Genomic DNA, 26,793 nt, shown 5'->3' on the forward strand with positions numbered 1-26,793 from the left:
ACAAGAGCAGGGCCCCAGCTGCCCCCTTGTGGGGGCCCTGGAGCAGGTGCCCCACGGAAGTCACAGTCTGTCCTCCTGGCCTCCATCTCCCCAGGGTTCCCTCCTGCCCGGAGCTCCAAGCAGAAGCTATTGAGGGTCCCTGGGTGGAGGTGCTCTCTTCTGACCCCCCCCTCCGCCATACTGTCCATGGTTTGGGCCACACTTGGGCTCAGGAAAGGATGGGAGACTTGAATATGGAGGCCAAGCAGGGAGCAGGTGCCAGGCTTCTCCAGTGGGTCCCTGAGCTGTGCCCAGCTGGACACACAGTGGGGCCTGGGGCAGTGGAGCTGGGCCTGGGGAACGTCTGGGTGCTTGGGCGGGGACTCCCCTAGCCTTCCTGGAGCTGGGTCTGGGCTGTCAACTTCCTGCACCTGCAGGGCTAGGCGTGCATGCGCGTGCGTGCGTGTGCATGTGTGTGTGTGTGAGAGAGAGAGAGAACACGTGCATACATGAGAGCATGTGTGTGTGCACCCTTGTGTACGCGTGCAGAACGGTGGGGTGTGGGGCGGGGAGAGCTGTGCCCGGCGCAGGGGTGGCCCCTTTCTGTTCCGTCAGGGGCTCTCCTGTGCAGAGGATGGGGTGGGGCCCCTGGCGTCCAGCCCTCCCTGAGCCTCTCCTCCTCCAGCCCGGTCCTGGGCGAGCCCCGGCTCTTCCCTGGGGCAGGCTCCCCGCTCTGCCTGGCTCGTGCCTACTGGCTGCCCCTAGAGGCAGCTTCCTGAACTACAAGTGACCGAGTCAGCCCTTCCCCCACCCCGGACTTCCGTGGGGCCTCTGCTGTCAGTACCCACCAGGCTGTGTCTGCTTCGCACAGTCAGCCCTAGCTCACACCCGTGTGCACACACGCACACACACACACACACACACGCATGGCCGTGAAGGCATGTCTAGCGCCAGGCCGAGGGGACGCGAGGCCTGGAGGGGGTTGGCGCTGTTGCTTTCCTCGTGGGACCTGCCCCCTCCCAGTGTGCACAGACCCCGAGGAGGAGCACGGACAGACAGGCGGCCACAGGGACGTGCAGAGCTGCTTCAGGCGAGCATGGAGTTTATTCAAGGGCTGGGGTGGGCCGCTCAGTAACAGACGCCATCCACCTCTGACATGACCACGGACACGTTCACGTGGGTGGGTTTACCCGCCAGGCGGTCGATGGTCTTCTGGGTGAAGGCCAGGGGCAGGGCCTCGTGGCCCACCATGCAGGAGAAGGTGTCCCCCTGCTTCCAGACCTCGGCGTCCACGCGTAGCACGCTGGTCACGGTGAAGGTGGCGACGCTCTGGCCAGGCTCAGGCAGGGGGTCCCAGGTCACATACTTCTCGCGGGGCAGCTCTTGATTCCCCTGCAGCCAGCGCACCAGCACGTCCTTGGGGCTGAATCCCCGCACCAGGCACGTCAGCGTCACCAGCTCGTTGAGGGCCAGCTCCTCCGACGGCGGCGGCAGCAGGTGGACCTGAGGCCGGAATGTGTTCCCTGCAGGGCAGAGAGTGGGTCAGGGGTCTGCACGGGGAGGAGAGCGCCCCCTGTCCCCTGGGCCCCCCGTGCCTCAGTTTCCCTCTGTGAGGGGTGGGCAGGGCTGGAGAGGGAGGGGCAGGCTCGGGAGGGTGCCTTGCATGTGGAGTGCCCTGCCGCCCACGCGCGGTGGTCCAGGCCCACCTATGTTTTTCTTGATGGTGGCGGTCAGTGAGCTCTTGGAGTCGGGGTGGGTGGCAGAGCAGGAGAAAGTCTGTCCGCTGTTCCAGGGATCGGCACAGCCCGGCAGGACGCTGGACACGCTGTAGCAGCCGCAGGAGTCACGCTTGGGCGACCCCAGGACAGCGGTCTTCCCACCTGTCGGGTTCCAGGTGAAGCTGGCACCCTCGGCTTTTTTCAGGCCACTCAGTGTGCACGTGAGGCTGGCGTTGGAGCCCAGGAGCAGATCCTCGAGGGCGGGTGGGTGCAGGGACAGGCTGGGCTCGCAGTTCGATGGGAGACACTCCTCTGGACATTGAACTGAAAGAGAGGCAAGGCAGGTCAGTGAGCCCTCTGCCTGCCTCCCCTGGCCTCCAGCTCCAGCCCGGGCCCCTCCTGGCACCCCCACCAGGGGCTCAACCCCCTCTTGTCTGAATAGAGCACCCACAGGAAAATGGTCCATGCTGGGTTCGGGTGCGAAGACAGGGCCTCACCCCAGCCTGCCCTCTGACCTTTACATGTGCAGGGCACGTCCACGGTCTTGCTGGCTTTGGAGAGGTGCTGCACTTGGCAGATAACGGACTTGTCATTTGGGCACAGGCTGGCCGGCAAGGTCAGCTGGCTGCTCATGGTGTACAGACTCCCGGTCAGCACGGCGGGGAAGTTCTTGACGGACACGCCATTGCCACTCTGGTTCCAGGTCACGTTCAAGGGCACCGATGGGAAGAAGCCCTGGACCAGGCAGCCGATGACCACCTGCCCAGCTGGGTCGTCATTCTTAAGGCTCAGCGGGAAGATGCTGGGGCTGGTTTCACCCACTGAAACACAGGGTGCACTGTTAGACAGCAGCCGTCTGCTGACCAGATCCCTGACGGCCCCACGAGGACAGGGTGACGCCCACCTTTCCTTTACACAGAGAGTGAGTGACTGGCCCAAGGTCACACAGCTTGTACGAGATGCCCCTGGGGTCAGCAGCGCCCACCTGAGTCCAGCCAAGCCATTTCTGAGCATGCCCCCCAGGGCTCTGAGCATGTGGACCACACAAGCTCTTCAGACGGGGCCTCTGGGTCAGGCCACTCCTGGGTGGGAGTCCTGGCTGACACAGGGCTCTCTCTCTGGCCAGCTGAGGCTGTGGGCACTGTAGGAGCCTCAGCTGCCCTCTGTGTGGTGGGCCCAGCTTGCCCTCCCCCAGGCTGTGGGGAATTGTGAGAAGTAGAGAGCGGGCTAAGCAGAGACAGCAGCCTGGGCTTGAAGCTGAGTCTGTGGGGGTTTAGTTTGGCTGTCCTGGGGCTCCAGTGGGGAGGGGGAAGCCTGCCTTCTGTGTCCCCCTCCCACTCCCTGGGTAGTGTCTCGGTCACACTGCCCCCCGCCCCTGGCCCCGACAAAGTCCCCCACCCATTCTCCTAAACCAGCAGTTGGCTTCCGTGGACTATGAGGGTTTTGAGGCTGGAAGCCCAGTAACAAATCAGTCCTTCAGGGCTGCCCCCTGGATGGCCCCTACAGAGGGCGTGGGCTACACCTGTGTTTTCACAGTCCCCTTCTTGTCAACAGGTGAAGGCAGAGGGGAGAGTCAGAGGTGCACCCTGGGGCTGCAAGGCCCTTGTGTGCCCCCAGGAAACACAGGGTGTTATCTGGCTGGACACCTGGGCTCTGGGAGCGATCCCTGCTCAACCCATGCCTCCAGGTCAGCTCAGGCACTAGCCCAGTCCACCCATGATCAACCCAGCCCAGCCCAGCCTAGATCAGTCCATTTCAACCCAGCTCAACCCAACTTGGCCCAGGTCAACTCAGTTAAAACCATTTCAACCCAATTCAGCCCAGCTTAGTACAGCCCAGTTAAACTCAGCTAAGCCAAGAAGAGCTCAGTTTAGACCAACTGAGAGGGTAACAGGCAGGAAGGCTAGGGGTTTCCAAACAGAGGAAATAGGCTGCAAGTGTCAGACATTTTTTATCTCTCTTAAGCGGCAGGAAGAAACAGACTATAAGTGTCAGATTTTTTTCCCTTCTCTATACAAATTTAAAAAGAAGGTTTCTTTTAAAATTCTGTGTTGCCATGACGACGTCTGGTTCCTCCTGAACTTAACTTTTCTCAAACCTTGAGCTAACTAATGCATTTTTCTTATGGAAATGTTTTTCTTAAGCTATGTTAATGAACTATGTATTTACTCTGTACTCTGTCTTTCTTCAAGTCAGTTCCACCTAAAACTCAGAACCAACTTGACAAACCAGTATATTTTACCCATGCGAATATTCTCTTAAGCTATGTTAATGAGACCATGTATTTGCTTGGAAACCTGCCTTTCTTCAAGATTCATGTCAATCATTTTATGGCCTGGATGACTCACTTCGTGCCAATGTTATCTCAAAATGCATTTTGTGGGTGAGGGGCCTGGTGCAAGTCTCTGAGTTTTGAGACATTTCCTTTCTCTAATTAATAGCCTCCTTATAGGCATATAACTTATTCCTAAGGACTAGCAAGGGGGCCCTCTTTCTGCCCCCTTCTGATGTCTATGTCAGAAGCTGTCTCTATCTCTTTTATACTTTAATAAATCTTTATCACACGAAAGCTCTGAGAGATCAAGCCTTGTCACTGGCCCTGGATTGAATTCCTCTACTCCGGAGGCCAAGAATCCCAGCATCAATCACGGCTCAGCAACAATCTTTCAAGCTGTCTAGTTCAGCCCACTTCAGCCTAGTTCAGCTCAGCTTACCTAGCTCAGCCCAGTTAAGTCCAGCTCAGTCCATTTTAGTCTAATTGAGCCCAGCTCTACCCAGTTCAGCTCAGCTTGCCTAGACCAGTTCAGTTCAGCCCAGTTCAGTCCAATTCAGCCCAGCTCAGCCCAGTTTATCCCCGTTCAGCCCAGCCTAGCCTAGCTTAGCCCAGTTCAGCCTAGTTCAGGTCAGCTCACCTATCTCAGCCCACTTCAGCCCAGCTCACCCAACTCACCCAACTCAGGCCAGCTCAACCCTGCTCAGCCAGCCTAGGCTAATTCAACCCAGTTCAGCCCATTTCAGCCCAGTTCACCCAGCTCAGCTCAGCTCAGCTCATCTCAGCCCAGCTCAGCTCAACCTAGCCCAGCTCAGCCCAGCTCAGCTCATTTCAGCCCAGTTCAGCTCAGCTCAGCCAGTTCAGCCCAGTTCAGCCCAGCTCAGCCCAGCTTAGCCCAGCTTAGCCCAGTTCAGCCTAGTTCAGCTCAGCTCACCTATCTCAGCCCAGTTCAGCTCAGTTCACCCAGCTAAACCCAGCTCAACTCATCTCAGCCCAGTTCAGCCCAGCCTAGCCCAGCTTAGCCCAGTTCAACCTAGTTCAGCTCAGCCCACCTTTCTCAGCCCAGTTCAGCTCAGTTCACCCAGCTCAGCCCAGCTCAGCCCAACCTAGTCCAGCTCAGCCCAGTCCAGCCCAGTTCAGCCTAGCTCAGTTCAGCTCACCTAGCTCAGCCCAGTTCAGCCCAGCTCAGTCCATTTTAGCTTAACTGAACCCAGCTCAGGCTAGTTCAGCTCAGCTCTACCCAGTTCAGCTCAGCTTGCCTAGCCCAGCCCAGTTCAGCCCAGTTCAGTCCAGTTCAGCCCAGCTCACCCAGCTCAGGCCAGCTCAACCTTGCTCAGCCCAGCCTAGGCCAGTTCAACCCAGTTCAGCCCATTTCAGCCCAGTTCAGCTCAGGTCATCCAGCTCAGCCCAGCTCAGCTCATCTCAGCCCAATTTAGCTCAGCTCAACTTAGCCTGGTTCAGTCCAGCTCAGCCCAGCCTAGCTCAGCTCAGCCCAACTCATCTAGCTCAGCCCAGTTCAGCCCAGCTCAGTCCATTTTAGCCTAATTGAACCCAGTTCAGCCTAGTTCAGCTCAGCTCTACCCAGTTCAGCTCAGCTTGCCTAGCCCAGCCCAGCTCAGTCCAGTTCAGCCCAATCAAGCCCATTCACCCAGCTCACCTAGCTCAGGCCAGCTCAACCCTGCTCAGCCCAGCCTAGGCCAGTTCAGCCCATTTCAGCCCAGTTCAGCTCAGTTCACCCAGCTCAGCCCAGCTCAGCCCAGTTCAGCTCAACTTGTCTAGCCCAGTCCAGTTCAGTCCAGTTCTGCCCAGTTCAGCCCAGCTCACCCAGCTCAGGCCAGCTCAACCTTGCTCAGCCCAGCCTAGGCTAGTTCAGCCCAGTTCAGCCCATTTCAGCCCAGTTCAGCTCAGTTCACCCTGCTCAGCCCAGTTCAGCCTAGTTCAGCTCAGCTCACCTAGCTCAGCCCAGTTCAGCCCAGCTCAGTCCCATTTTAGCCTAATTGAGCCCAACTCAGCCCAGTTCAGCTCAGCTCAACCAACTCAACCCAATTCATCCCAGGCTAGCCCAACTCGGCCTGGTTCAGCCCAATTCAGCCTAGTTCAGTTCAGCTCACCTAGCTCAGCCCAGTTCAGCCCAGCTCAGTCCCATTTTAGCCTAATTGAGCCCAGCTGAGCCCAGTTCAGCTCAGCTCACCCAACTCAGCCCAGTTCATCCCAGGCTAGCCCAACTCAGTCCAGTGCAGCCCAGTTCAGCCTAGTTCAGCTCAGCTCATCTAGCTCAGCCCAGTGCAGCCCAGTGCAACCCAGTTCAGCCTAGTTCAGTTCAGCTCACCTGGTTCAGTCCAGTTCAGCCCAACTCAGTCCATTTTAGCCTAATTGAGCCTAGCTCAGCCTAGCTCAGCTCAGCTCGCCTAGCCCAGCCCAGTTCAGCCCAGTTCAGCCCAGCTCTACCCAGTTCAGCTCAGCTTGCCTAGCCCAGCCCAGTTCAGCCCAGTCCAACTCTCAGCTCCCAGCCCAGCTCAGCCTGCTATGTACAGCGTCCTGCTCTGTGTCTGGTGGGTGGCAGTCTGCCTTTCTTTTTGGAGTCTGTCCTCTGTCCTCCCACTCCAGGAGGCCCTAGTATGCCCAGCTACAGAGGAGATGACCCTCAACAGCTTCTGGGACCCACCTGCTCATGGCTGCCCAAGGGTCCATGCAGCTGGGAGGGGCCCTTGCCTTTTGGCCATGTGGCCCCACACTGCAGGTCCCTCTGCTCGCTTGCCCCAGAGGTGCCGGAGTGGGTGGAGGCCTAGGCCTTGTCTAGGCCCTCCTGATGGCTGTGTAGTCTCAGCAGACCCTGCCCGACTCTGGGCCATTTGGGCTCTTGGTGAGGCTGATGCTGTGAGGGGCAGGCTGGGATGGGCTGTGTGACCCCATAGATGGGGTCACTCACCCACTTCCTGTCCCGCCAGTTGTGGCCGCTTGCCTCCACGTCATGTCTGGTCTGTGGTCTGGCTGTGGTGGGGCCAGGTGTGTGTGGCCTGGACTGTGGGACCCCCAGGAACTTGACCCTGGCCTGAGACCTTGTGGGTGCAGAGGCAGGCGCCGCGGGGGCGGGGGCTGCTGGGCTGGGGGCCAAGGTGAAAAGAAGCCGAGGCCACAGCGGAAGAAGCAGAGGCCGCGGTAGCCAGAGTCAGAGGCCACAGTAGATGGAGTCAGGGGCCACAGTAGACGGAGTCAGGGGCCACAGTAGACAGAGAGTCAGGGGCCTAGGGTCACTGAGGGAGACATGGTCCCAGAGTGGAGAAGAAGTAAGGCTGGAGGGGGAGGAGGCCGCACGGGTCAGCAGAGGCTGGAGCCCCGAGGGACAGGCACTTCAGGGTGACGCCAGTGAGCAGACCTCCTAGACCGTCAGGGTGCAGGGCTGCTTGTGGGGGTGGGGCCTCTCCAGCCTGGCCACGACCCTTCCTCTTCCTCCAGGAGTGGTGGGGTCCTTGACTGGAGCTGGAGCGGGGGTGTGGGGGTCACCCCTGTCTGGAGTCTGGAGTCCTTTTGGGGGGGGGTGACTGATCTCCTGCCCCGGCTGCCTCCGCACTATTTCCTGCCCAGGCTTCTCCCACCAGCTGCCCTGCCAGCTGCCCAGGTGCTTGACCTCCCTGGTGACCCTCAGGAGGTGGCCCCTGCCTGGGCACACAGCGGGCTGAGGGGCTTGGTTTGCATTTGTGTTCGTATAAAATTTATCTGTTTATTTTCACTTCTGGCTGTGCTGGGTCTTCGGCCGCGATGTGCGGGCTTTCTCTGCTTGCGCACAGCAGGCGCCACTCTGACCGCCGTGCGCAGGCTCTCGTTATGGTGGCTTCTCCCAAGTGGAGAACAGGCTCTGGGGCTGTGAGCTCAGCAGTTGCGGCTTGTGGGCTCTAGAGCCCGGTAGCTGTTGCTCTTGGGCTTAGTTGCCCTGCGGCAGGTGGGATCTTCCTGAACTAGGGATTGAACTGGCGTCCCCCGCATTGCAAGGTGGATTCTTAATCACTGGATCACCAGGGAGTCCCTGTTCATTCATTTCTTCACACACAGAAGGTTCTGGAGCAACACAGGGACCAACAGTCCCCTCCTGCAAAGAACACCGTTGTGGGGAGGGTGGCTGGCAGGAGGAGATGCTGGGCCTCAGGGGGAGACTGGCTTTTCCCTGGGGCAGGGGTGGGGCTGGTAGGGTGGGAGGGGGAGATGCATGGAGGAAAGGGAACTTGGGGTGGTATACCAGGTGGGCACATACACCCTGGCTTGATTTAAGGACCTCTGGGGTCTATCATGAACCCTGGGACACCCATAGTGCCACTCACAAGGAACATTTCCTCTCAGGCTGCCAGCTGGCTTCTGGTCCACCCCATGCCCACTGTACCAGTGGTGTCTGCATTGCAGATGGCTGGCTCTGAGGATCCTTCTTCTTGCCAGGCCTTGAGTGCCCAGGGCTCTGTGCCTTCTGGGGGTCCCTGTGTCCTTCATGTCCCCTGATGCTGTCCCTGAGGGAGCTGGAGGAACGGGACTCAGGAGGTGTGGTCACATGTAGCCTGGCGAGCATGTAGGAAACAGAGGGAGGCGGTGGGGATTTGAGGGCTGCCCTCTCCTGCATCCTGTGCCCCCATACAGACAGCACTACCCCACCAAGGTCACAGATGGGCATGGAGCTTGGGACAGAAAGAAGAACTTGGACTTGAGATGGATGGACGTGGGGTCTATAGGACTGAGAGCCGCAGAGTTTGGGGGAAGGGTCTGAGCCCGAGTGGGCACTGTTGGTAAGATTCACTGAGCACCTTCGGGAGTCAGGGACTTGTTGAGTGCGGGTCCAGGCTGGAGAGGAAAGAGCCGGGACTGGACAAGTCCTCCTGGGCTTCTTTGGAAGCAGGAGGGGCCTCAGCATGGCCAAGGCCTGCTGGCTGTCAATGAGGCTCCTCGGGTCGCGACAAAGACCTCACACTGCGGGGCTCAAAACAACAGAAATTTAGTCTCATGCTTTGGAGCTAGAGGGAGACCTGGATTCGATCCCTGGGTTGGGAAGATTCCCCTGGAGAAGGGAAAGGATACCCACTCCAGTATTCTGGCCTGGAGAATTCCATGGAATGTATAGTCCACAGAGTCATAAAGAGCTGGACACGACTGAATGACTTTCACTTGGAGCCAGATGCCCGAGATCAAGGTGTGGGCAGGGCCGTGCTCTCCCCTGCCTTCCTACCTCCTCCAGCTTCTAGCCGCCCAGGCATTCCAGGTATCACCCAGATCTCTGCCTCTGTCCTCATATGACTTCCCACCCCGAGTCTGGTCTCCCCTCCTCTGTCCCTTGTAAGGACTCTTGTCATTAGATTTAGGGCCCACCTGGACAATCTCATCCTAAAATCCTTTAATCGTATCTGCAAAGACTGAATAAGGTTACACTCACGGGTTCCAGGGCTTAGGACATGGACATAACTTGTGGGGGGCACCTTTCAGTGGTGAGTTAATGGAGAAGGAAGAAGAGGAGGAGGGACAGAGGGGACCCTGAGAAGATGGCATCTTGCTGCTGGGAGGGCATGTGCAGCAGGGTCACTGGTTCAGAGCCCAACTGGCTGGCATAACCATTCCTCTTGTCCTTCTCTGTGGTCCTGCTCTTGGCTGAGGAATCACTGTCCAGCCCCACTAGAGGCGTTGCCTGCCACTGTCCTTGGAGAGACAGCAGGGAGCAGTCCTGAAGCAGGAGCTTAGTTCCCTGCCTTGGAATTGGACCTGCATAGCCTGGATGAAATCCCGGAGTCCTAGCAGCTAGAGCACCAGGGGCTGGGGACTAGAAGGAAGGATCGCCTGGCTCTTGCCTCATTTGAAAGCACAAATGTTCCAAGGAGGCAAACACTGTAAATACAGGTGCGAAGTTCGTGATTAGAGACAGCACAACATGTGGAAAGCACACAGAGAAGAGGTTTATTTATTCAAGACAGAGCAAGGCAGAGATGCCAGCCTGGAGAGAAAGGGTGTGGGCATCCTTCTGAATGGGAGGAGTGCAGTGAAGAGGTTGCTAACTCATGTGTGTGTTGACTCATGTGTATGTAGACTCATGGGTGTGTTGACTCGTGTATGTAGACTCATGTCTATGTTGACTCACATCTATGTTGACTCGTGTGTGTTGGCTCATGTGTATGTTGACTCACATGTATGTAGACTCATGTGTGTGTTGACTCATATGCATGTAAACTCATGTCTATGTTGACTCATGTCTACATTGACTCACGTCTATGTTGACTCATGTCTATCTTAACTCATGTCTATGGGGCAGTTCTGGGTTTTGTTCTCCTCTGGCCCATTATCTCACCTCTTTTCCCACACTTGACCTGTCCTTGGGCTCTCCTCATAGGCATATGCATCTTTTTACTGAGAAAGATTCTAGCACAGGTTAACTGGAGGTTTGACCACACTTATTATGGGGTGGCACCCTCCCTTTGTGACCTCTGAGGAGCCTTCCTGCACAGGTGCAGTTGGGGAGACTTCCCTGACCTCAGGAGTGATAGATGGGGTCTTCTTGTCTCTACCTGAGCAGAGCTCAGCTCCTGCCACTAGTTTTGCCCTTGGAGTGTCAGGGAATCACTCACTGCACTTGGCAAACTCCACCTGCTCAACCCAGGGCCCTCTCTCTCCTACCTCACCCCTTTCCCTCCTGACTCAGGGAAGATGTGTGTGGTCTGTGTGTGATGACGCCCAGCTCACAGGGCTGAGCCCTTGTGGCCCTCGTTCTGGGGTCCCCAGTGGGTCTCATGGTCTGGGGTGCAAGTCGGAGAGAGGAGACACCCCACTCTGCCCTCAGGAGTCCCAGCTGAGGAGACAGGGAGGGTACCTGGTCTTGGCTTGAGAGAGCCCTGTGGGTAGGGTCTGGTCTTGGGCCTGGTTTCCTGAGACTGCATGAGTCTGTGCAAGTGTGTTGTGTTGACCTGTGAGGGTGGAACATGGCAGGGCTGTGGCCTTGGACTTGTACGAGGCTCTTTCCTGGTCTCATGTTCCATTTTGACCAGACTCTCGGTGTCTCTGGACAACCTCAGAGTTGCCCAACCCTGGGTATTCTACCCTCGATCCCTGCAGGCTGCTTGGCCCATGGTGGCATCCATGGGATGTGGTCTCCCAGCATGGATGGAGGCTCTCAGAAGGGTCTTCACCATGAATGGAGTCTCCTGTCAGCGCTGATCATGACTGACCCCTTAGGGTTTGCCTGCTGGGAGTGGGACTGTTGTTTGACCTTCATGTGGGGAAGGGCGGTGAGTCTGGGCTGGAGGCCAGTGGAGCAGGCGTGGTGGAGGCTGAGGCAGGGTCTCTGTAGGCCTCAAAGGACGCTTGAATCAGGCCTGGCTGGACACTTGGGTGCTCAGGGCCCAGAGCTGTCCTCTGCCTGCTTCCCTCTGCTCCTTGTCCGCTTCCTTGGGTGGAGGTACATCACACTTCCATGGGACCACAGGTACCTCCCTCAAAGTATGTTCATGGGATTTTTTACTTTAATGAACTTTACTTGGGAAAGTTAGGAGAGAGAGGTCAGACAAGGCCACAGTGGGGTGGGGGGTGGTTGGGGTGGGCCACTGGGCTGAGTTGGGGGGTTGGAATGGGCCTGGGCTGAGTCAGGGGGGCATTTGGGGTAGGCTTGGGCTGAGTGGGGGGTTTTGGGGTGGGCTGCTGGGCTGAGTGGGCTGCAGTGCAGGCCCTGTGGAGAGAGAGGTCAGACAAGGCCACAGTGGGGTGGGGGTTGGGGTGGGCTGCTGGGCTGAGTGGGGTGTTTAGGGGTGGGCCTGGGCTGAGCTGGATGCAGGGCACGCCCTGTGGTAATCCCCCTGTGCTGTGGGACCTGCCTCCCACTCTGGAGGCCCTGCCTGCAGCCCTGAAACTCCCACAGCTCTTCTCTGCCCCCTTACTCTGTAGGCCCAGGGCCTGGGGGTGGACAGCAGGGAGGGTGGACATAGGGACAGGGCAGGGGGTGGGGGGCAGGGCTCTTGGACCTGGGGCAAGGAGGGGGGACTGAGGCTGGGGAGGGAGCTCTTGGCTTGGTTGGGCTGGACTGGGGCTCTTGAGTCTTAGGTGGGCTCTGGACTCTGAGCTTGGGGTGGACTGTGAGCTCCAGGCCCTCCTTGTGTTTTGGGGGCTGTTCTGTTAGTCAGGATGTGGCCCCCACCCCAGGGACCTGGGAGGAGCCTAGGGTGGTCAGTGTCCGCACCCTGCCCAGGTCTCTGGAAGGGACAGATACTCTCCTGGGACTTGCCCTCCAGTGGGGTGGGTGTGGGGGCTGTGAATGGTGGGCCTCCTTGTTGCCTTTGACCTTGAGGCTGAGCTGGACTGTGGATGCCCGTGTGCTGGTCTTTGAGTCCCTCAGTGGATGTCTGCTCCTTCCTCCTTCCCAGAGCAGCTCAGCAGAGGCAGGGATGCTCAGACACCAGGAGGCAGCGGGCGCTGAGTGACGTTGGTGTAGTCTCGGGAGACCTGGGGCTGCCCCTGGAGGATGGCGGTCAGGACCCACTTCACCTGGGGGAGGGCACATGTGAGGCGGGTTCTGAGCCCAGCCGGGGCTCCCTTGTCTGGGTGCCCCACCTGGAAGCGGGGCGTCCGTGCCCACCTTGCAGAGGCTGACGGCGGCGCCATAGCTCATGCTGAGCAAGAAGAGCACGATGAAGACAAGGAGGCTGGTCCAGGTCTCCTCCAGCTCCTCGCTCTCCGCCTCCTCCGCACACAGGTCCTCGAGGGCCAGCTCTGTGGGCACCGGGTGGTCAGCCCCCTGGCCTGGGGTCAAGGTGGAGAGGACAGGCCTGGCCACCCTTAGGGAGTGGAAGGAGCTGGGCCTGGTGCCCTGGTCCTGGGTGGCCCCCCTTCTGGCCCCTCCAGCCAGCCCTGGCCACGGGGGCAGGAGGCCCCTGAGCCGGCAGGCAGCTGTGTGGGGGACTCCGGCCCCCAACCCTCTGTCGTCCATCCCTTTACTCCCAGGTAGCTGGTGTTTCCTCTCCCACCATTTCACACAGCTTTTCTTCTGACTGCTGGTCACCCTCTGTCCCACCCCTACTCCCTGCTCCATGGCAGGTGGTGGTCCCCTGGCCTGGAGAGTGCCCTCCTCCATCAACTGCATGGCCTGTGGCTGCCTAGCCCAGTCCCCTGGGTCCCACTCTTGCTCAGCTTCACTCTCATCAGCCTGGGGGCCCCTCGAAGAGCACGGGGCTGGCCTCCCTGCCTGGAGCCCTCAGGAGAAGCCTGGACCTGGGATGGCCCCTGGAGTCAACAGATCATCACAAGGGATGCCCAAGGGCTGTGCCCAACCTGTGGGAACCCAGAGCTGCCCCCAGCCCCCTGCTCCTCCTGTCCTGGGGCTGGGCCTCTCCTCTCCCAGCACAGCCTCCACTCTGGGCTCTTTCCACGGTGTGGGTTGTGCATGTGGTGCTTTCTGCATGCGTATGGTTGTGCCCTTGTGCTGTCCACATGTGCATCCACAGGCATGTCTGTGTGATTGTGTTCATGTCTGTGTGCACTCAGGTGTGTGTCCATGTGTGTCTGCCCACGTGTCTGTGTGCGTCCATGTGTGTCCATGTGAGTCCATGTGTGTCAGTGTATGTATCCCTGTGTGTTGCCATGTGTCTGTGCATCCAACTATTCATCTGTGGGGTGCAACTGACAGAGAGGGGTTGGCCTGGGGAGACTGGGGCCACAGCAGGAAATCCCTTGCCTCCCTGGGGCAAGAGAGGGTCCAGGGTCCAGGGTGTAAGGGTGTGACCTGGGTGATAGAGTGTGAGGGTGTGGTCTTGGTAAAGGGTGTGCCTGGATGAGAGGGTGTGAGGGAGTGGCCTGAGTGAGAGGGTGTGTGTGTGGCCTGGGTGTGAGGGTGTGACCTGGGTGATAGAATGTGAGGGTGTGGTCTTGGTAAAGGGTGTGACTAGATGAGAGGGTGTGAGGGAGTGGCCTGGGTGAGAGGGTGTGAGGGTGTGGCCTGGGTGTGAGGGTGTGGCCTGGGTGTAAGGGTGTGGCCTGGGTGAGAAGGTGTGAGGGTGTGGTCTGGGTGAGAGGGTGTGAAGGTGTGTCCTGGGTGAGAGGGTGTGGCCTGGATGAGGTGTGAGGATGTGATCTGGGTGAGAAGGTGAGAGGGTGTGGCCTAGGTGAGAGGATGTGAGAGTGTGGCCTGGGTGAGAGGGTGTGGCCTGGATGAGAGGGTGAGAGGGTGTGGCCTGGGTGAGAAGGTGTGGCCTGGGTGAGAGGGTGTGGTCTGAGTAAGAGGGTGTGAGGGTGTGGCCTGGGTGAGAGGGTGTGGCCTGGGTGAGAGGGTGTGGCCTGGATGAGAGGGTGAGAGGGTGTGGCCTGGGTGAGAGGGTGAGAGGGTGTGGCTTGGGTGAGAGGGTGTGAGGGTGTGGCCTGGGTGAGAGGGTGTGGCCTGGGTGAGAGGGTGAGAGGGTGTGGCTTGGGTGAGAGGGTGAGAGGGTGTGGCCTGGGTGAGAGGGTGTGGCCTGGGTGAGAGGGTGTGGTCTGAGTAAGAGGGTGTGAGGGTGTGGCCTGGGTGTGAGGGTGTGGCCTGGATGAGAGAGTGAGAGGGTGTGGCCTGGGTGAGAGGGTGTGAGGGTGTGGCCTGGATGAGAGGGTGTGAGGGTGTAGCCTGGGTGAGACAGTGAGAGGGTGTGGCCTGGGTGAGAGGGTGTGGCCTGGATGAGAGGGTGAGAGGGTGTGGCTTGGGTGAGAGGGTGTGAGGGTGTGGCCTGGGTGAGAGGGTGTGAGGGTGTGGCCTGGGTGAGAGGGTGTGAGGGTGTGGCCTGGGTGAGGGTGTGGCCTGGGTGAGAGGGTGTGGCCTGGATGAGGTGTGAGGATGTGACCTGGGTGAGAAGGTGAGAGGGTATGGCCTAGGTGAGAGGGTGTGAGGGTGTGGCCTGGATGAGAGGGTGTGAGGGTGTAGCCTGGGTGAGACAGTGAGAGGGTGTGGCCTGGGTGAGAGGGTGTGAGGATGTGGCCTGGGTGAGATGGTGAGAGGGTGTGGCCTGGGTGAGAGGGTGTGGCCTGGATGAGAAGGTGTGAGGATGTGGCCTGGATGAGAAGGTTGAGGGTGTGTTCTAGGTGAGAGGGCGGGCCTCTTGTGACTGTATTGGGATGCTGCCTGTGACTGGCAGTGGATGGGTGTGGAGCCTTGGCACCAGTGGACATGGTGGCCTGAGGGTGCTTAGGAGTGATGGGTGTGTCCCAGACCGATTCAGAGTGGAGTGAGGCTGAGCAGCAAGATGGGGCCCTGGGCGCTGAGCTCGGCCCAGCAGGACCTCACGGGTAGGGGGAGGTCAGAGGTGAGGGCCAGAGGAGCGAGGGTCAGAGGAGCAGACCCCACGCTAGCCCACATGCACGGTTGGCCTGTTTGTGCCCTGGGGGTAACAGTGGAGGGACCGGTATGCTGGTGCCTGTGTGCAGGTCTGACTTGACTCGTTTCTCTATCTGGAGGGCCTGTGTGTGAGCAGCTGAACTTGGGAGCTTGGGGGCTTATCTGTGTCCAGAGGGGCTGGCAGGAGCCTCAGGAGGAGGCTCCCCCAACTCTGGGGGTCCAAGACCCCTAGAAAAGGCTGGGGTCTCTGTGGTCCTTCCCCTAGGACCGCCCTCTGGCTCTTAGAATTTGCTGAGTGAGCAAAATTCATAGTGGGGTAGGCGGAGGCCTCGACATGGACAGTGATGCTGGACAGAGCCCTGCCTCAGCCCTATCCGCCTGCTATGCCTTCCCTTCCTCTGTGCCGGGACATCCCCCCCAACCCCGACCCACAGCCCATGAGCCCCAAGAACAGGCATGCCCGGGGCTCTGAGCAGGCACCAGAGTGTTTATTGAAAGTGGACAGAAGGTCCCACTGGCCCCTCCCCTGCCCCTGGAGAGGGGCGGGCTGGAGGGCGGGCGTTATTTACCGCTGTTAATGACCACCGATTTCTCCAGGGTCCTAGTCTTGGGCAGTGCCTCATGGATCACTTGGCAGGTGAACCTGTCATCTGTCTTCCAGTTGGCCCTGGGGACCGCCAGGCGGCTGTAGGCGAAGAAGGTGGGGGTGTTGTTGTCGGCCCTGTGAGGCTGCGTGGTGGTGTGCTGGTCTGCCCGCATCAGTTTCTCGTTATGCAGCCACCTCACAGAGATGTCCTTGGGGAAGAATTTCTGGATCAGACAGGTGAGGGTGAGCTCCTCCTCATTCTCCATCTCCTTTCTGTCTGGCGAGAACACGTAGACCTTGGGGGCCACACGCTTGCCTGTGGACAGGTATGTGGTCAGCCAGGCTTCTCCCAGGAGGCCCACCCACATCCCTTCAGCCTGCTGCTCACCATCATCCTTGGAGATGGATCGCTGGATATCCGTGGGCAGGTCGCCATGGCTCACTTTGCAGTAGTAGGTCTCGCCTTCAACCCAGTCAATGACATCCACCGGCAGGGTGGACGTGACGGTGAACGTCCCGTTGAACTGCTTCTTGATGACGAGGGGGTCCTCGTGCACAGGTTTCCCATTTGCCCTCGACCAGGTCAGTGTCAAATTGTTCGTGTTGGCTAGGTCCACAACCAGGCAGGTGATCTTAGGCGACTTGTTGACGTACAGCTCGAGGGGGGTGGGCGGGCTCAGGTAGGCGCTCACGCCTCGGGGCTCGGACTCGGCTGTGTGCAAGAGGGGCCTGTGTGAGGTTGACTGCCCTCCTCCCTGAGCCCCCGGTGTCTGAGTGTCGGCGTAGGTGAGGGCCTTACCTGTGCACCTGCGGGCATGGTTGTCGAAGTTGAAGCCGTAATAGTTGACCCGGCAGGTGTAGGTTTTTTCGGACACCCACTGGCCCTGTGTGATGTTGACTTCACTGTAGGTGGAGGTCAGGTTGCCCTCCTGTATCTCGGGGCCGGATTGTGCATACAGTTCTTTGGACTCGTGCCCATCCACCAGCCAGGTGACCTTGATTTTGCCTGGGGTGTAGCCAGAGATCCGGCACAGGAGATGGATGGTGGTGTGGGTGTCGCCACTGGGGTTGCAGGAGGAGTAGAAGAGCTTCACCGAGGGGTCGCTGAAGTTCTTGATGCACTCTGTGGGCAGAGGTGGCAGGCGTGGGGCTGGTCTCCCGGGGACCCCAGCCTCTCCTCCCTGTTCCTCCAGCCTGGCTGGCCCGCACCCACCCCCCCCGCCACGGCTACCTCACTGGCTACGCCAACCCTGGCTCACCAGTGCTGACGGTCTTGGTGATGGTGTCGTTGGTCTCAGCGTGGAAAACACTGCAGGTGAACTCCCTGGGCTGCTCACCCGGGACAGTCAGCTGGCTGGTGGTAATGTAGAGACTGGAGTTCGCCATTTGGATGCTAGGGAAGGTCAGGGTGCTCCCGTCCAGGGGCACTGTGTCCCAGGTCACGGTCACTGACCCTGGGAAGTAGTCCTTGACCAGGCAGCCCAGTGTCACAGGGTCTTCCTTTGTGCAACAGGACCTCAATTGGTAGACGAATGGCTTCTGGGTGGAAGCTGTGGGGACAGGACCAGGGTCAGTGCTGGTCTCAGGACTGTCACCCATATGTGCCAGGCTGACTGCTCACCTGGGGTGGGTTGTGGAGCTGAGGTGGGGTGGTCTGGCTCAAGGAACACTGGGACTCTGCTCCAGCCTTGAGGGACAGATGGCTTCTTCTGGGTCCTTTTCTCACCTCCTGACCCCACCAGGGACCCCTCCCGCGAGGAGCTGTGCTCCACCTCCTGACCCCACCAGAACCCCTCCCGCGAGGAGCTGTGCTCCACCTCCTGACCCCACCAGGGACCCCTCCCGTGAGGAGCTGTGCTCCACCTCCTGACCCCACCAGGGACCCCTCCCGCAAGGAGCTGTGCTCCACCTCCTGACCCCACCAGGGACCCCTCCCACGAGGAGCTGTGCTCCACCTCCTGACCCCACCAGAACCCCACCAGTGAGGAGCTGTGCTCCACCTCCTCACCCCACCAGGGACCCCTCCCGCGAGGAGCTGTGCTCCACCTCCTGACCCCACCAGGGACCCCTCCCGCGAGGAGCTGTGCTCCACCTCCTGACCCCACCAGGACCCCTCCCGCGAGGAGCTGTGCTCCACCTCCTGACCCCTCCAGGGACCCCTCCCCCGAGGAGCTGTGCTCCACCTCCTGACCCCACGAGGGACCCCTCCCCCGAGCAGCTGTGCTCCACCTCCTGACCCCACCAGGGACCCCTCCCGCGAGGAGCTGTGCTCCACCTCCTGACCCCACCAGGGACCCCTCCCCCGAGCAGCTGTGCTCCACCTCCTGACCCCACCAGGGACCCCTCCCCCGAGGAGCTGTGCTCCACCTCCTGACCCCACCAGGGACCCCTCCCCCGAGGAGCTGTGCTCCACCTCCTGACCCCACAAGGGACCCCTCCCCCGAGCAGCTGTGCTCCACCTCCTGACCCCTCCAGGGACCCCACCAGTGAGGAGCTGTGCTCCACCTCCTGACCCCTCCAGAACCCCTCCCGCGAGGAGCTGTGCTCCACCTCCTGACCCCACCAGGGACCCCTCCCCCGAGCAGCTGTGCTCCACCTCCTGACCCCTCCAGGGACCCCTCCCCCGAGGAGCTGTGCTCCACCTCCTGACCCCACGAGGGACCCCTCCCGCGAGGAGCTGTGCTCCACCTCCTGACCCCACGAGGGATCCCTCCAGTGAGGAGCTGTGCTCCACCTCCTGACCCCACCAGAACCCCACCAGTGAGCAGTGACAGTCACTGCCCTTGGCCTGAGTGCCTGGACACAGGACACTTGAGTGGAGGTGCCAACCCATTTCCTGGAGATGGGTGCTCAGAGCCCATGACCCCTGTCAGTGTCTGGGGACTGGAGAGACCTCCAGGAGATACCAGGCTGTTCTTCTGCCCCACTCAGACCCCCTATTGGAGATCAGGGACTCTGAGAACCCCAGGAACCATGAGTCTGTCCCCTCTGCCCACCCTGTCTGAGTCAGAGACCCCCAGGGATCACCAGGCTGCTTCCCCACTCCCAACCCTAACTCAGACCCCCCTGGGGATCCAGAGGCCCCCACTTCCCAGGAATCACCCCAGTCCTTGTGGGCATCCTGTGGGTGGATCAACCTGCTGCCCGCTGGGCCCTGCTCCCTGCGGCCAGTGAGTTAGCCCTTCAGGTCCCTGAGCTGTTCCATCATGGCTGCCCTTTCACCCCATTCTTCCCCTTAACAGCCCAGGCCCCCTGGTGCTCTGCCTGTGGTCCCCCAGGGAAGTCCAACTACAGCCCCATCAAGAGAGGATGAAGACCCCTTAGGGCCCTCCTCAGCCCCCTCTGCAGCCCCCCTCAGGCTCAGCCCAGTTCAGTCAGCTCAGCCTATTCAGCCCTGTTCAGCCCAGTTCAGCCCAATTCAACCCTGTTCATCCCAGTTCAGCCCAGCTCAACTCAGTTCAGTTCTGCCCAGCTCAACCCATTTCAGCCCAGGTAAGCCCCATCGATTCCTGTTCAGCCCAGTTCAGCTCAGCTCAGCCCAATTCAGCCCAGCTCAGCCAAGTTCAGCCCAGCTCAGCTCAACTCAGTCCAGTTCAGCCCTGTTCAGGCCATTTCAGCCCAGCTTGACACTGTTCAGCCCAGCTCAGCTCAGCTCAACTCAACTCAACCAAGCCCAGCTCAGCCATGTTCACCCCAGCTCAGCCCAGTTCAGCCCTTTTCAGCTCAGTTCAGCTCAGATAAGCCCAACTCAGTCTAGTTCAGCCTAGCTAAGCCCAAATCAACTCAGTTCAGCCCAACTCAGCCCTATTCAGCCCTGTTCAGCCCAGGTAAGCCCAACTTAGCCAAGTTCAGTTCAGCTCAGCCCAGCTTAGCCAAGTTCAGCCCAGCTCAACCCAGCTAAGCTCAGTTCAGCCCAGCTCAGCTCAGCTCAGGTCAGCCCAGCTCAACTCAACCAAGCCCAGTTCAGCACAGTTCAGTCCAGTTCAGTCAGTTCAGACCAGTGCAGCTCAGGCCAGCTCATCCCAGTTCAGTCTGTTCAGCTTGGCTCAGACTAGTTCAGCCTTCCTCAGCCTTATTCAGCCCTGTTCATCCCAGTTCAGCTCTATTCAGCTCAGCTCAACCCAGTTCAGCCCAACTCAGCCCAGTTTAGCTCAGCTCAGCCCATCCCTGTTCAGTCCTGCTTAGCTTAGTTCAGCCCTGTTCAAGCCAGTTCAACCCATTTCAGCCCAGGTCAGCCCTGTTCAGCCCAGCTCAGCCCTGTTCAGCCCAGCTCAACCCTTTTCAGCCCAGCTCGGCTCGGTTCAGCCCTGCTCAGCCTAGTTCAGCTCTGTTCAAGCCAGTTCAACCCATTTCAGCCCAGGTCAGCCCTGTTCAGCCCAGCTCAGCCCTGTTCAGCCCAGCTCAACCCTTTTCAGCCCAGCTCGGCTCGGTTCAGCCCTGCTCAGCCTAGTTCAGCTCTGTTCAAGCCAGTTCAACCCAGTTCAGCCCAGCTCAGCCCTGTTCAGCCCAGCTCAACCCTTTTCAGTCCAGCTCAGCCCCACTCAGCCTAGTTTAGCCCTGTTCAAGCCAGTTCAACCAAGCTCAACCTGGTTCAGCCAGCTTCAATCTGGTTCAGCCCAGTTAAGCCCAGATCAACCCTATTCAACTCAGCTTAGCCTAGTTCAGCCCAACTCAACCCTTTTCAGCCCAGCTCAGCCCAGTTCAGCCCTGTTCAGCCCAGCACAGTGCAGCTTAACCTAGCTCAGCCCAGTTTGACCCAGCTCAACTCAGCCAATCCCCACTCAGCCCCACCCCTCCAGGGTCGGCAAGCTCACTAGAGAAGATTCTAGCCCAGTCCAGCCCATTCAGCCCAGATATGTTTGGGTTGCCCATTTTATCCCACCTATCCATTCTAGTTTGGCTCTACTCAGCTGAGCCCAGTTTCTTCTGACTCAGCCCAACTCAGTCCAGCCGAGTCCAGTCAAGTCTAGGTCCAGCTAGTTCAGGTTAGCACAGCCCAGTTCAGCCAACCCAGGATGGTTGACTCCTGAGCTCTGCTCAGCTGGACCAGCCTGGTCTAGGACAGCCAAGATAGGCTACCCTGGCTCCCTGAGGACAGCACCTCTCTGAGCCACCTGGCTCAGTCCACCCAGCTCAACCCAGAATCACCTTGACTCCAACAGCCCAGCTCACTTCAGCTCAGTGCACAGTCCCATGTGGCTGAGGACAGCCCGTATGGCCAGTGAGGCTCAGCTGAGGCTGGGATGGTTCATCTCCCTCCTCATAGCTCCATTCAGTAAGCCACACTTGGCCCAGAGGAGTCTTGCCTGGCCTGCCTGAGTCAGGGTGGCTCAGGCCAGACAGTGTGGGTGCAGTGCTCCTGCCGTGCTGGCCGGCATGTGGACTGACCCCTGCAGCTTTCTCCCCTGACCCTGGGCTGGCCACCACTGTCCTGGCTGGCTGTGGGCAGATCCATGCCCAGCCCGCTTTCCATGCCCTGTGTGTGGTCGCTGCCCTGGCCCTGACCTGTCTGAGAATCTTGGCCCCTTGTCTCCTTCAGGTCGGCTTCGAGCATTTTCTCCCTTCCCTGCGTCCCCATGAGGGGAGTGGACAGCGGAGAGACAAGCGGTGACCCGGAGGCTGTGTTCCCACGGCAGGCAGTTCAGGTATCTTCTCCCAGCAGGGTCTGGGCGGCTCCAGGAGCTGGGGCGCCCAAGGTGCTGGGCCCTCTGTCATGTCCATGGCTGATGTTGCCCGTCTGGCTGGTGGTGGCCATCTGCAGGATCCCTGGATAGGCTTCCGGGTGAGGTGAATCGTTAATACCCATTGCTGTTATTTTTACATCCAGACGGTAGGGCCTGGGCGTGGATTGGGGGAGCTCTGCCTCAGTGCTCTCAGCTAAAAACGGGGTGGGAACCCCCGGAGGCCTCAGCAGCCCTGGAACTTCCCTTCTCTCTCTGTTCTTGGAAAGTCAACAGTGACGGTGGGTCTCAGGCCAGGCTCCTCTCTGTGTCCTCACCCCCCGGCCTGTGCTGCTGGCTTGTGGCCTCTCTCCTCCATGCCATGGGCTGCCTTGGTGAGCCCTTGGCATGCACTGTGGTCGTGTGATGGCTGGGAAGGATCAGGGCAGCAGGCACGACCCCCATTGTCCCCAAGGCCGCCTTGCGAGGGGAGGCCCTGGCTGCTTTGTGTGTGAGAAGTCGAGGCCTGGTGGCCCCGGAGCCTGCAGTGGATCCTGGGGCTACTCGAGGGCACACTGCCAGGAGGAGCAGGCTGGGGTCTGGCCCACTGGGGCGGCCCTGGCTGCGTATGCAGGGCCATGAGTTCAGCTGGGTGTAGGTAGGGGAGCTATAGCCTGCCCGCTGGCAGGCTCATCCTTTGTCTGTGTGCCTGCTGCCCCATCCCTGTCCTGTAGCCAGGCTCCCATCAGATCAGTGAGGGCCTGGGGAAGGCTGGACACGAGCTTCCCTGGAGCCTGGGCTGGACCGTGCCACCTGGGATGCCATTGTCCACCCAGGGTGTGAGGACAGCAGTGACCTTTGACCTGTGGGGCTGCTGGTCCCCCACAGATGCTCACTGATGTGTGTTCAGCCGATGATGGCTGAGTGTTGGTCTTGCCTCCATGTCGTGGACCTGGGCTGCAGGATGCTGTCCCCTGGACCCAGGACATCCTGGGCTGATGGTCCACATGCCAGAGGCCTTGTCAGGTCTGGTCCCCTTGGAGGGCAGAAGACCCCAGAGGGGCAGCTAGATGCCTGGGGTAGACCCAGTGCACAGAACTGGGGCCCCGAGGCTCCCAGGACAGATTGTCCTGGTCTGTGCCACCCCTCCCCCCTTGGCCCCAGGGACAGATGGTGCATGGGAGGTGGACGGGAGAACACCGAGTTCCCTGGAAGGACCCAAGGTTCTTAGAGAAACCACAGGGAGGGCAGAGCCCCACGGGGGAGCCTCCTGCCAGGTGGTGTCAGGCCCTGCAGCCTGCACTGTGTGTGTGTGTGGGGCTGGGGCTTGGCCTGGCCGTCCAGGCCCACCCCAGCATCCCTTTGCTCATTCTCCCCCACTGTGGGCACTCAGGGCCGAAGCCTTGGTACCCAGCCAATATATATGTTTATTTGACTTTGCTGGGTCTTAGTTGTGGCACATGAGATCTTTAGCTGTGGCATGTGGAAGCTAGTTCTCCGACCAGGGGTTGAACCCAGGCCCCCTGAATTGGGAGCATGGAGTCTTAACTGGTGGACTTGCAGCAAAGTTCCCCCTTGCTAGTTTTCAACTTGTGATGAGCTTCTCCTGGTTAATCCCTTGGCTGTTAATGCTGCTTATTGAATCCTTTTCATTGAACAGAAATTCTTGATTTCCACATGGCAAATTGATCAGTTATTTACCTTCCAGCTTGTACATGTGGGGCTGCTGTGTGAGCTTCCTGGGCCTGCCATAACAAATGCCACACAGTTGACGGCTTAAAACCAAAGAAATGGACCCTCACATTCTGGGAGCCTGAAGTCCGAAACCAAGGGGTCAGCAGGGCTGAACTCTGCAGAAGGCGCCAGGGGAGGAGCCCTCCTGCCTCTCCCAGCGCCTGGTGGCTTCCAGTCTTTGCCTCCATCTTCACGTGGTCGTCTGCCCTGTTTGTCAGCCCCTCCTGTGTTAAGTCATTGGACATAACATGCTTCTGAAATCTAGTGTGACTTAATCTCAAGGTCCTTAAGCAAATGACATTTGCAGAGACCCCATGTCCAGACGAGGTCACATTCTGGAGTTCTGGGGGAACACACACGGTGCAGGGGAGATGCTGTCACCACTCTTTGCCAGCCTCGGCCAGTCCTTTTCCTTTCAGCTTTAGAGTTGGCCTGTCTGATGTAAGTGTTCGATTCCAGCAGGCTCCCTCCACCACCCACTCACCTTGCAAGTGCTGTGGAGTAGAAATGCAGGTTGAATTTCTCCGTGGAAGAAGCCAGTTTCCCCGCTCACCTCAGAAGCTTTCCTGCTGCCTGACAGTGCCCCATGCTCCCTGTAGTCCAAGTTCCTAGGAACGACCAGGCTGTTTCTGAGTGTTCTACTAGTCCTTAGGTCTGCTAATTTGTGCATGAGACCATCCTTTTCAGTTATGGTTAGGGGTATGTGTTAACACTGAGGGGGAGAGTCTCCCCCAAACCCTTCATCCTTTGCTTTATTTTTCAAAATGGTCTAAGCTATAAATAGATCTCGCCAACCAATCAACCAACCAACTCAGCTGGGATTTTGATTTGGCATACACTGTATCTCTTAGTCTGGGAGACAAATGATACTTTAATAAGCCATCCCTTTCTTGACTAGTGTATCTTTCTAGCCGTTCAGATTTCTTTTATGCCCTTGAATGGAATTTGATTCTTTTTCTTCAGAGGTCGGGGGCATTCTTTTCCAGGTCATTCCTGGTACTGCTGTGGCTTGTGCCGTCCTTTCTATTGCAGTTTCTAGTAGGTTTTTGCTGACATGGAAGAACACGACTGCTTTTGGTAAATTGGTCTTGCATAGAAATTGTGCTGGTTTTCTTGTTCTAACAGTTTGCTGATTGTGTTGGCTTTTCCTTGGAAATGATCATATCATCTGCAAATAATACCTATTTCACATCTTTTCTTTCAATTGTAACAGCCCTGTTTCTTTTTCCTTGTCACTGTACCATTGGCCAGGACCTCTACTAATCTGTTAAATGACCATCTTTCAAACTGTTTCAACCATAGTCCTTGTAAAAAAGTGTTTTATATTATAATTTAATTCACATATATACATTATTTATGAAAGAAGAGTGAAAGTGCTACTTGCTCAGTTGTGTCCAACTCTTTGCAACCCTGTTGGCTGTAGCCTGCCAGGCTTCTCTGTCCATGGAATTCTCCAGGCAATAATACTGGAGTGGGTTGCCATTTCCTTCTCCAGGGGTATCTTCCCCACCCAGGGGTTGAACCGAGGTCTCCTGCATTGCAGCTAGTTTCTTTACTGTCTGAGTCTCCAGGGAAGCCCAACATTATTTACATATAACATATATTATGTATATTTATTTACATAACTGAAACAAAAGTTTCATGAAAATATTTAGTCTTGTTATATACAATGCATAGATTTTTTTCATTTTCTTTATTTATTAAAAAATATGCTGTCTACAAGAGACCCATCTCAAAACAAGAGACACATACAGACTAAAAGTGAAGGGCTGGAAAAAAGTATTTCACGCAAACGGAGAACAAAAGAAAGCAGGAGTCGCAATACTCATATCAGATAAAATAGACTTTCAAATAAAAAAAGTTTTTTTTATTTAAAAACCTTTATTAGTAAACCTTATGAAAGTTTTTTATTCTTTATTTATTAAAAAAGGTAACTCTGATTTGATTTCACAGTCCACAAATAGTCACGTCACACGTGTGAAAAGCACTGCAAGATAGCATGACAGAAGGGACGGGCATAGTTGCTTCATCCCTAATTGTCTAGGAGCGAGTGACGAGGATGAAAACAGAACACGAAGTCTGGTGCAATGGGTCAGGGGACCTGCAGCCTCTATTGGGCTGGCATGCAGAGTCCACTCTGAGTCCAGCTTTTATTCCTAATTGCAGACTACAAAACTTTCTCAGATCTTATCTTTCTCAAGACACATGCTGTGTTAATCACGTACTTCTAAATGTCATGGACAACACTGACGTGGTCCAGATCTCCTTGTTTATACCCCAGGCCATTCTCTTCTGATCTAGTCTCGGGGACAATTAGCAAGTGTGTAGGCAGTGTTCACGCCTGTCGCTGACCCGGTGTTCCAAGGTCCATGTTTTCATGATCTCAGTCATACTCCCTTCTGGGTCTGGCTTTGGGGTTTGAAAGTTAATCATTAACACAGTTTCTTGATATATGCTGTTTTTCCACATTCTCTTTCTGTGGAATTTCTCAAGGCTGTCAAAGTACGTTATTAGGGATTCCCACTACACATCTCCAATCTTATGGGAATGCCTCTAAAGTTTGTCTGTCAAATGTGTTCCCTATAGCTTTATTCCTTCTTTCCTACATTCTTCTGGGTTAATAAGTACTTCTTAGCATTCCATTCTAATTCCCCTGTCGACTTTTTAGATGAGTCTCTTTGCATTATGGTTTTCATGACTATAGTGTGCATCCTGAAGTCACCACAATGAACTTAGATTAAATACTTTGCTACCTCACATAAGTCATTAGAACTTTGAAAAACTTTAGTTTCATTTATGAACTCATCCTTTGTGCTATTGTCATGTATATTGCATCTGTATATATTAAAAACCCCACAACATACTGTTGGTAATTTTTAAAAAATCAGTTATCTTTTCAAGAAACTAAGAGAAGAAAGATAATTTTTTGCACTTGCATATTTACCATCTCTGAAGCTCCTCTTCCCATCCTGTAGACCTGAGTTTTCAGCTGGTGTCATTTCCTTTCAGCACGAAGTTCTCTGTTAGCCTTTCCTTTACTGCAGGTCTCTTGGAAATGCACTTCCTCAGGTTTTGTGTGTTTGTAAATGTCTGTTATATATTCATGCTCATTTTGGAATGATATTTTCTCTGGATATAGAATTCTGGTTGAAACTCCCCATTCTACTGTTTCCTGGTCACTGCTTTTCCTTATGAGAAGCCAGATGTAATTTGCTCCCTGCACATTTGGGTCATTTCTCTGACTGCTCTCAAGGCATCCTCTTTATCTTTGTGCAATTATATCACTTTGTGCAATTTGCCTCCACATGGCACATCATGTCATATTTACTGTTAGGAACTGGCCGAGCGTCTTAAATCTGTGAATTGATATTTTGGCCACATTGGGAACTTTTGGCTTTTATCTCTTCAAAGACTTTTTCTGCCCCATTCTATTGCTTGTCCCTTTCTAGGACTCCAATTTTACATATTTTCAAGTGTTTCATGGTGTCCCGCAGGACATTGAGTCTCTTTTACTTATTTTCTCCAATATTTTTCTTTGT

General features: G+C 57.2%; 1 gene segment (V, D, J or C); it reads right to left on the minus strand.

Moving 5' to 3' along the window:
- Positions 1-15,741: 15,741 nt before the first annotated feature.
- On the minus strand, positions 15,742-17,506 carry LOC133068533 (immunoglobulin heavy constant epsilon-like). The segment is given in 4 exon segments: positions 15,742-16,176; positions 16,249-16,572; positions 16,660-16,983; positions 17,120-17,506. Coding segments are annotated over 4 exon segments (1,329 nt in total).
- Between the last annotated feature and the right edge of the window lie 9,287 nt (positions 17,507-26,793).

This window comes from Dama dama, chromosome 13 (assembly GCF_033118175.1).
Source record: "Dama dama isolate Ldn47 chromosome 13, ASM3311817v1, whole genome shotgun sequence".
NCBI lineage: Eukaryota > Metazoa > Chordata > Mammalia > Artiodactyla > Cervidae > Dama > Dama dama.